This window comes from Trachypithecus francoisi, unplaced genomic scaffold, assembly GCF_009764315.1.
Source record: "Trachypithecus francoisi isolate TF-2019V2 unplaced genomic scaffold, Tfra_2.0 Lachesis_group6, whole genome shotgun sequence".
NCBI classification, from domain to species: Eukaryota; Metazoa; Chordata; class Mammalia; order Primates; family Cercopithecidae; genus Trachypithecus; species Trachypithecus francoisi.
The window spans coordinates 70,399,375-70,409,853 of record NW_022681471.1 but is presented as its reverse complement, the minus strand read 5'-3'; the positions used below and the strand labels follow the sequence as shown (position 1 = coordinate 70,409,853).

The 10,479-nt window shown below is 44.1% G+C and overlaps 1 protein-coding gene across 2 annotated transcripts; it reads right to left on the bottom strand.

Moving 5' to 3' along the window:
• Positions 1–353: 353 nt before the first annotated feature.
• Positions 354–2,636, bottom strand: LOC117077433 (phosphorylase b kinase regulatory subunit alpha, skeletal muscle isoform-like). Of its 2 annotated transcripts, XM_033201122.1 has the most exons (3): positions 2,559–2,631; positions 2,234–2,372; positions 354–697 (listed from the first exon to the last, which is right to left on the bottom strand). In XM_033201122.1, exons 2-3 carry the CDS (start codon positions 2,309–2,311, stop codon positions 467–469), a joined length of 309 nt encoding a protein of 102 aa, XP_033057013.1. In that variant the 5' UTR covers positions 2,312–2,372; positions 2,559–2,631; the 3' UTR covers positions 354–466. The 2 variants fall into 2 exon arrangements, with proteins under 2 accessions (XP_033057013.1, XP_033057012.1); XM_033201121.1 differs by having other exon boundaries at positions 452–697; positions 2,234–2,636.
• Positions 2,637–10,479: the final 7,843 nt, after the last annotated feature.

Here is a 10,479-nt window from a genome sequence, read left to right as displayed (position 1 = left end):
ACTTTGACCTCATTTTGCCCAGGAGTTGAGGGAGGGAGGAAGCAACAGGCTCTGAAACAGTGGCCACAGCTATAAAAATCAACAAATAAAGTCTTTACTGTGTCTAGTCCAGAAGGCTTGCTGATTTATGTTATTTACCCTCATACAAATACCACAATGTTTAAAAATGAAGTAAAATAGTAGATACCTGCCCCCAAATGTTTTTCTCAATGAGAATACAGTGGAGACTACAAGATACATTTACTTAGAGAGTTATGCGTTTTAGGAAAGATCCCAGGATAGGATTTTCCACTGTAACAGAACAGACTGTTCCCTCTCCCTCAAATCAGCAAGTTTCAAGTTTCCACTGCAAGAATACCACTTCAGTGCAATACAGGAAAGCTTTTTGGAATATAATTTCAGAAAGATGATGAAAGAGGGAAAGGCAAAATACAGTTATCTTAGCTTTTGGTGGGTTTCACTTCCTTCAGTCTCCACTCTGCCCCCAACCCCCAATCACACACAGCTCCAGATCTCTTTGTATTTTTATTTTGAGTACCTGCTCCAATTCATAGGCCTTTGCCTTATCCTCATCCCGGTCTGCATTCTTCCGATAGGCCAGGCCCAAACCCCACACAGCCAAGATGCTGTACACGTTATCTCGGACCCAAGCATCTTTCTGATCATAGCTGGCTGGCAGCAAGCCAGTCACTGGATTCTGCAAGGCCAAGAAAAAGAAGGCAGGAAGGTAACCATACGGTGTTAACATTAGGAAACAGAATCTTCCAAATGGGTTTTTTAGGGACTTTGGTCTTTCTTCTACTTCTCCACTCTTGAGTTTTATAACCTCCTCTTCTTCTGACCTATTGCAGGCAAATGCTATCTTCCCACCCTCCCAAGCTTTACTGAGCTATATTTGACACATTAAAAATTGTATATATTTAGGGAGTACAACATGATGATTTATGTATTCATTGAGAAATGATAACCACAATGACGTTTATTAACACATCTATCATCTCACAGTTACCTTTTTTTTGGTGTGGTGAGAATACTTAAGATCTACTCTCTTAGCAATTTTCAAGTATACAATACAGTATGATTAACTACAGTCACCATGCTGCTGTACATTAGATCCCCAGAACTTACTCATCTTATAACTGAAACTTTGTGCCCTTTGCAAATGCTATCTTGAATAAGGGGTAAGCAGTGGCTGAAGCCTTTCAAGTCTGAAATGTGGGTATTATTAAAGGCACAATTAAAGGTATTAAGTGCATTTATAATGGGTATTATTTTTTATTTTTTTTTATTTATTTTTTATTTTTATTTTTTTGAGACGGAGTCTCGCTCTGTCGCCCAGGCTGGAGTGCAGTGGCCGGATCTCAGCTCACTGCAAGCTCCGCCTCCCGGGTTTACGCCATTCTCTCGCCTCAGCCTCCCGAGTAGCTGGGACTACAGGCGCCCGCCATCTCGCCCGGCTAATTTTTTGTATATTTTAGTAGAGACGGGGTTTCACCGTGTTAGCCAGGATGGTCTCGATCTCCTGACCTCGTGATCCGCCCGTCTCGGCCTCCCAAAGTGCTGGGATTACAGGCTTGAGCCACCGCGCCCGGCCTATAATGGGTATTATTAAAAGAAAGTGTTAACTTTCTAGTTAGAAAGAATGAACTAGCGAACTAGCAATGAAAAACCAGCAGAAAGGAGCAGAAAAAAATATATAACAGTCTATACAAAGTGCCTCTGACCTTCACAATAGTCTAGTCTTAAAACGGAAATGTTCCCTTACCTCTTTTATTTGGGGGAAGGGGAAGGAGATGACACGCAAACCTGGGTGCGTGTGTTTGTATGTCAATAAACAAGTGACAACACTTCTCGCAACTCTGCTCCTAGAACCCTGCTATGGCCTGGGGGGAGTTGGAGAGGGGTGTGAAGCCGTGACTGGAAGCTCCTGGCTAAAGGTGCCTGACCGACTCTGTTCCTGGTCCAACACCTACCTTTCCTTCAGGGCCCTTTACCACCTTCCCAGCTAGGGGGCGGGAGAACCTGCTACACACACACACACACACGGAGGGGGCGGGAGAACCTACTACAGACACAGACACAGATACAGATACACACACACTCACGTGGAGTTCATGCAAGGTCTCCGTCACACACACACACACACACATACGGAGTTCATCCAAGGTCTCCGTCCAAGCTATGACACGCTACATCCTCGGTCGGTGATTACGAGCGACACCCCTGCACTTACCTGATGGCACAGGATGGTCTGTTGCACCAGCCGAGCGTAGCCGTCCAGCCGGACCCCGGAGTTACTTCGGCTCCTCATGGCGAGACGTTACTAATCGTCCTCTGAGAAACAGCCCGGGTGCCACCGGAGCCTTCGGTCCCTAAGGAACAAGTATCCAACGCTGCTCCACCCTCGTGGTGGGAGGCCTGAACGCCAGGCGCCGCAAAGCCCTCCCACCGCTCAGGCCTGGCGCCGCCAGTTCCGCGTAGCTCTCCGGACTCCAGCGGCCTCCGGGACCCACCACGCGCCAGCACTAGCACCGGCCTCCCACGGTCTAGAGCCCCACCGCAGCGCCCCAGTCGCCACTCCTGCCCCCTTAGTCCCGTCCGGCCTCCGCGCGTGGCTCCTGCATCCTCGGCTCAACCCCGGAGACCTCCGCGGCCCACAGCCTCCCGCCCGGCCGCCGCCACAGGTCAGCGACCGCTGCGCCGCCTGCACCTTGCGGGAGACGCGAACGGTAGGCGGGGCGGGCGCGGCGAGTTCTGGCAGCTGCGCGCTGCGACCCGGGGGCTCGCCCGCCCCGGGGCCGAGAATGTGTCATCGTAGGCAATGTGCTTTCCGAGGTTTATTTTCGAAACACCTCAGATGACTATTTCAATTTTCCACACTTGCTGTGCACACAGGATGTTGAGGAGGCTCTTCTTTCTTCTACAGGACTAGTTTTATACAGGAACCTACAGTAAACTTCAAAACTGAAAGACACGCTTGTGTTCCAGGTCTAAAGACTTGGATTTCTGGGTCTTTATTTTATTTTAGATTTTGACTTTAAAAGCTCAGATTACACGCCTCATTTCCAGCCAGACCAACCAAACAGAACTCCCTAGGGTACTTTACTCCTTAGTAACTGGCGAGTTTGCGGGCTTGGGAGGGAGGAGGCAATGGTGCGCTCTGAGGAAGCCAGGGCCCCAGGCGGGGAACAGCTGGGAGCTGGCGGGCCCGGAAGGCGGCGTTGGCAGGACTCGAGCTGAAAGAGATCCTATAACTGCTTTGGATGGCTCCCTCGTGCGCACGTAGGTCACAAGGCTGAGGCAATAAAGATTCAGCTGAAAATAAAGTGGAGAAGTGAAGGCTGCATAAGCAGCTTGGAGGCCGCGCGCGGTGGCTCACTCCTGTAATCCTAGCACTTGGGAGGCCGAGGCGGTGGATCACCTGAGGTCAGGAGTTCGAGACCAGCCCGGCCACCATGGCGAAACCCTATCTGTACTAGAAATACAAAATTAGCCCGGCATGGTAGCGCGCGCCTGTAATCCCAGCTACTCGGGAGGCTGAGGCGGGAGAATCGCTTGAACCCAGGAGGCAGAGGTTGCAGTGAGCCAAGATCGTGCCACTGCACACTAGCCCAGGCGACAGAGTAAGACTTCGTCTCAAAAAATAAATAAATAAAAATAAAATAATAAAAGCAGCTTGCAATGGCCGGGTGAGGTGGCGCACTCCTGTAATCTCAGCACTTTGGGAGCCTGAGGCGGGCGGATCACTTGAGGTCAGGAGTTCGAGACCAGCCTGGCCAACATGGAGAACCTCCCCCCAACCCCATACAAATACAAAATTAGCCGGGCGTGGTGGCGTGCTCCTGTAGTCCCAGCTACTCGGGAGACTGAGGTAGGATAATTGCTTGAACCCGGGAGGTGGAGGTTGCAGTGAGCCGAGATTGTGCCACTGCACTCCAGCCTGGGAGACGAGAGTGAAACTCCGTTTCAAAAAAAGGCAGCAGCTTGCAGATAACGCTGCTTACTGGCTTCGTGGAGTCAGTCTGCAACCAATAGGGCGGCCCGGCCGGGACCCCAGTGCTTTTGCTCCGTTCATCTCCGGCCCCTCCCTCTAGCCCCACCTCTTGCTCTCTGCTTATTCAAATCTTGCAAACCTTTCAAGGTTCTGCTTAAGTACCACCTATTCCCTGAATCGCGGGATAAGAGAATTAGACCGATTGACCTCAAGTTCTAAGCCTTCCTTAGCCACCTCATCCAGGCCACGGTGACTTTGCATTTTCGTTTATCTTTTTATTTCTCTCCTCATAAGCTCCCTCAATTCCTCCCCAAAACCTCCACCCAATTTAGCATAGAGGCAGGCACCTAAGAGGTGACTAGTAATTTGGTAATGATCATGAGGAAGAAGGGAATGCTTAAGAACTCAAATCTGGGACTTTCAGGTTCAACAGCCAGTCAGTGATACAGTTAGATATCGTGACACACTTAGAATTCTCAAGCGTATGCTTTCCATTGCAGTCATTTGCCACGCAAATGCAATAACTGGAAAATAACAAGCCACTTCAAAATCTAGGTGCACAGTGGAAGAAAAAGTCTTTCCACGGAAAGCAAGTGCATCTTGGACTTGCATCTTTTTTTATTTTTATTTTTTTGAGACAGAGTCTCGCTCTGCCGGGCAGGCTGGAGTGCAGTGACGCGATCTCCAGTCACTGCAACCTCCGCTTTCCGGGTTCAAGCGATTCTCTCCTGCCTCAACCTCCCGAATAGCTGGGATTACAGGCGCCTGCCTCCACGCCCGCTAATTTTTGTATTTTTAGTAGAGACGGGGTTTCACCATGTTGACCAGACTGGTCTCGAGCTTGGACTAGCATCTGGTTCATCCCTGCTCTGCCCCTAACTCGCTGACATCTTCCCCTCAGCTATAGCCTCAGAAGTCGTTTCTCTACTCTTGTGGCCCCTTCGAGCTAGAGCCTCTCTTTTTCTTCGCTTCACCATCATTTAAACATGTTTATGAAACATTAAATATTTATATTTATGTTAAATCTTAAATGTATTTATATTAAATATTAAAGTAATACACACTAAATAAAACATGGAAAGTATAGAAAAGTAAAACAAAGAAAATATTAAAATCACCCATAATTCCTTCACACAAACACCTGTTAATATTTTAATTTATTTTTCCAACTTTTATTTCTTCTGCGTAGACCTTCCCCACTCTCCTTCAAGCTGTTTGAAAGTTTGAGTAGATTAGGTATGGCAAAGGTAGGGTGTCACTACAAAAGACTACTGACTGGCTATCAAGAGGTCTTGCTGGATGGCATTGCCTTGGTTCTTTTTCAACCTCGGTCCAGGCTGGACTTTCAGTCTTGCAGTCTCAGAAACTGGATCTGTTCAGTGTTCCAGAACTAGTCGGAGTCAGTAGGCTGACTTGTGCTGATTACCTCACGGGAACTGACGTATGAAAACCAGGATGCTGGTTGATAATGAGTAGAACTATGACACCGTTTATATTGGCCTGACCACCACATTCCCTCCCTTTAATAATGAGCAGCCTCACTAAATACCAGGTGCTGTTTGCTTTGTACACTAACTGTATGAAGTAGGCACTATTGCTAATCCCGTTGGAAAGATGGAGAAACTGACAAGTCTGCTGTGTCCATGTTGGCCTCACTGATTCTCCATTTTCTACACTTCCATGGCTTACTGACACATTCTTTCCTTACACATGTCAAAATTATCAAATGACTTATAGCCAAGACTTGCCAGTGGAAGGCATTACATTTCGTGAAGGTGATTTTTTCTGTTTGATTCATTGTACATTCACTTTATAGTGTGACTCTCAAATAAAATTATATTTCCAAGTTCCTGAGATAATTTTATTGTTGCTCCCATATATTACTGAAATTTTTTCATCATACCAATTTTTTAAAATTCAAAAACTTTAAAACTTCACATTATAAGCATTTTACATTTTACATTAATGTCTCTACTAATCTTCCTTCTAGTAGATGTTCTATAGTTTGCTTATTCTCATCATAATAAAAAATAATTCCTTTATTAGTTAATTTCTTGAAAAAAAATAGTCCATACACTATTTCCTTTTCATTATTTCCCATTCACTCTCTTTAAGAATTATTTTTTAAAAATTATACAGGTAACATATGAATGCATTCTCAATGAAAAATTTTGAAATGTTGAAGATTAGACTAAAGTTCCCTATGTCTATCACCCTCTGTCACAGTCCCCTTTATCTCCCTTCCCAAAGGTAACCACCATTATTAGGTTGGTTTGTATCCTTCCAGATTTCTATGGATTTACATATATATGTAGAACTGTATATAAAATATGTAGTGTTGTTTTCTGTGTATTCATTTAATATGAACTGTATTATACTGTACCTACATTTTGCATATTGCTTTATTCACTCAAAATTCTACCATGAAGATCTCGTCCTGTTATTACGTAGTTACCTCATACACCATGATTTATATAGGCATTCCTTTATTGATAAGCATTTAGTTTGTTTCTCCATTAGAACTCTTGAAAACAGTACTTCAGTAAACATACATATATGTCTTCTTGTGAATGCATAGAGGTGTTTGGAAATGTGCATTTTAAATTTTGATATAAATATAGGGCATCTTTTAATTTTTATTTTCTTGAATACTAATGTCATTGATCATCTTCTAATGTTTGTTTTAGTTTGATTTATGTTTATTTATTTAGTTCGTTTTATTTCTTCTTCCAGTTAAAAACTGTTACCAGAAAGGGGTCTCAATGCAGACTCCAGGAGGGAGTTCTCAGATCTCATGCAGGAATTCAAGGTGAGTCACAGAGCACAGTGAAGGAAGCAAGTTTACTAGAAACTACTGTTACAGAGTAGGGTGTCCTCAGAAAGCAGGCAGATTGAACGCACTGTCATTGTTTTAAGTTTTTCTTATGTAGCAGTCTTGTCCACATAAAGATTAAACCAAGCTGTGTCTATGTGAGGGTGAGCAGACAGCATGACAAGATTTACTCTTCTGTTGATTTAAAGAAAACTATCCTTGACATTTTAGTGTGTTAAGACGTCAAAGCATAACTATAATTATCTTGAAAATGTATATTGTTATGGGTATTGGTGAAGGGGTGGCCTGCCCCTCCACACCTGTGGGCATTTCTCGTCAGGTGGGACTAGAGACTGAGAAAAGAAAGAGACACAGAGACAAAGTATAGAGAAAGAAAAGTGGGCCCAGGGGACCGGGGCTCAGCATATGGTCCTCTGGCACTGATCTGGTGAGTTCCCTCAGTATTTATTGATTATTATCTCTACCATCTCAGAGAGGGGGATGCAGCAGGACAACAGGGTAATAGTGGGGAGAGGGTCAGCAGGAAAACATGTGAACAAAGATCTCTGTGTCATAAATAAGTTTAAGGAAAGCTGCTGTGCCTTAATGTGCACATATACAAACATCTCAGTGCAATAAAGAGCAGTATTGCCCCTAGCATGTCTCATCTCCAGCCCTAAGGCGGTTTTCTCCTATCTCAGTAAATAGAACGTACAATCGAGTTTTACACGGAGACATTCCATTGCCCAGGGACGAGCAGGAGACAGATGCCTTCCTCTTATCTCATCTGCAAAGAGGCCTTCCTCTTTCACTAATCCTCCTCAGCACAGACCCTTTATGGTCGGGCTGGGGAACTGTCAGGTCTTTCCCTTCCCAGGAGGCCATATCTCAGGCTATCACAAGGGGAGAAACTTTGGTCAATACCTGGCTTTCCTAGGCAGAGGTCCCTGCAGCCTTCCGCAGTGTATTGTGTTCCTGGGTACTTGAGATTAGAGAACGGAGATGACTTTTAACAAGCATACTGCCTTCAAGCACTTTTTTAACAAAGCACATCCTGCATAGCCCTAAATCCATTAAACCTTGAGTCAACATAGCACATGTCTCTGCCAGCACAGGGTTGGGGCTAGGGTTACAGATTAACAGCATCTCACGGCAGAAGAATTTCTGAGTACAGAATAAAATGGAGTCTCTTATGTCTACTTCTTTCTACAAAGACACAGCAACAGTCTGATCTCTCTTTCTTTTCCCCACATATTGGGACATCGAGACTTTCCACTGTTATAGGAGTGTCCCCTTGTAAGTGTCTTTAGGTTGTTTCCTCAACTGTAAATATGAATGTGGGTCGTGACTGGCAAGGAATGGGCCTTGTTCATCACAAGATGAAGCTGAACTTAAAATGGTGTTACTCTGGCTCTCCTAGGCTCTTGCTTTCCTAACAGAACTGCTCGTATACTTTGTCATTTCTTTATTGGATTGTTTGTCTTTTTCTTTTTGAGTTACAGCAATTTTTACAACCTATATATTCTGGACTTTAACCTTTTCTCTAAAATAAATGTAAAAGAGATATCGCACATGTTTTCCTGTAAGTGGTTTGTCTATTAACATTATTTATGATGTCTTTTTTTCATATAGCTTTTATTTTGAATGAAGTCAAATTTATGAATCTTTTCCCTTTTGTCTTAAATTAAAAGGGCTTTGGAGTGAGTTGAACAGTGTCCTCCACCCCCACAAGGATATGTCCACCTAGAACCTGTGAATGTGATATTATATGGAAAAAGAGTCTTTGCAGTTGTAATTAAGGATCTGGAGATGAGATCCAGTCAGATTTTCCAACCAGTCCCTAAATCTAATGATGAGCATCCTTATAGGAAGAGGACATGACACACAAGAAGGAGGTAGTGATGAGAAGACCCAGGCAGAAATGGGAGCGATGCATTTACTAGCCAAAGAACACCCAGGATTGCCAGCAGCCACCAGAAGCTAGGAAAAAGGCATGGAATGGATTGACCCTCAGTGCTTTCAGAAGGAACCAATCCTGCTGACACCTTGATTTAGGACTTCTGGCCTCCAGACTGTCAGAGAATAGTTTTCTGTTGTAAGCCACCCAGTTTGTGGTAATGTGTTGCAGCAGCCCTCAGAAATGAATAAAGTCATCCCTGTCTCTACTAAAAGTACAAAAATTAGCCACGACGGTGGTGCACATTTGTAATCCCAGCTACTCTGGAGACTGAGGGACAAGAATCACTTGAACTCGGGAGGCAGAGGTTGCAGTGAACCGAGATCATACCACCGCACTCCAGCCTGGGTGATAGAGATTCTCTCTCTCTAAATAAATAAGTAAATAAAAATCTTCTTGCCCCAAGATCATCAGTAAATGATCATTTATCTCATACTTTTATTGTTGTGCTTTTTATCTGTAACTTTTAATTCCTCTGTATTTTTCTAAATGGGTCTAGACAGAAATTTAGCTTAATATTTTCCTAAATGGTTAGCCAGTTATGCTAACACCATTTACTGAGTAATTCTTTTCCCTTGATTTGAAATGCTGCTTTGAGCATACTCATGAGTCTGTTTCATCAATCTATTTTTCTATTCCTTCACCAATATTGTACTACCTTGGAATTTTAGAATCATCGGGTCAGGTTCTAAGGAAATTACTTTTGGGTGAGTCCGGGTCTCACTCTGTCACCCAGGCTGGAGTGCAGTGGCACAATTATAGCTCACTGCAGCCTTGAACTCTTGGGCTCAATCAATCTTCCTGCCTCAGCCTCTCAAGTATCTAGGACTACAGGTGCATGACACCATGCTCCATTAATTTTTTCATTTTCTTGTAGAGATGGGGTGTGTATTGTGCAGGCAGGTCTTGAACTCCTGGCCTCAAGTGATCTCCCTCCTAGGCCTTTCAAAGTGCTGAGATTACAGGTGTAAAGCCACCATGCCCAGTCAAAAATTCTGATTTTTATTGTGATTGCATTGAATTTGTAGATTTATTTGGGGAGAATGGACATATTGACAGTGTTTTGCTTTCCTGTCTACAAAAAAATGTACATTTATTTATTCAGAGCTTGTTTTATTTCTTTCGGTAAACTTTCTATTTTTCCCCAAAAAAGTTGTCAGGCCTCTGAGTCCAAGCCAAGCCATCACATCCCCTGTGACTTGCACCTATACGCCCAGATGGCCTGAAGTAACTGAAGAATCACAAAAGAAGTGCAAATGCCCTGCCCTGCCTTAACTGATGACATTCCACCACAAAAGAAGTGAAAATGGCCGGTCCTTGCCTTAAGCGATGACGTTATCTTGTGCAATTCCTTTTCCTGGCTCATCCTGGCTCAAAAAGCTCCCCCACTGAGCACCTTGTGACCCCCACTCCTGCCCACCAGAGAACAACCCCCCTTTGACTGTGATTTTCCTTTACCTACCCAAATCCTATAAAAGGGCCCCACCCTTATCTCCCTTCGCTGACTCAGCCCGCCTGCACCCAGGTGATTATAAAGCTTTATTGCTCACACAAAGCCTGTTTGGTGGTCTCTTCACACTGATGCGGATGACAAAAGTCTTGAAGTTTTTGGTTAAGTTTATTTCTTGGTATTTTTTCCGCTGTTATATTTTAATTGATCATTATTGTGTATAGGGAAATTATTTTTGTATGTTTACTTTATATCCACTCTCTGTT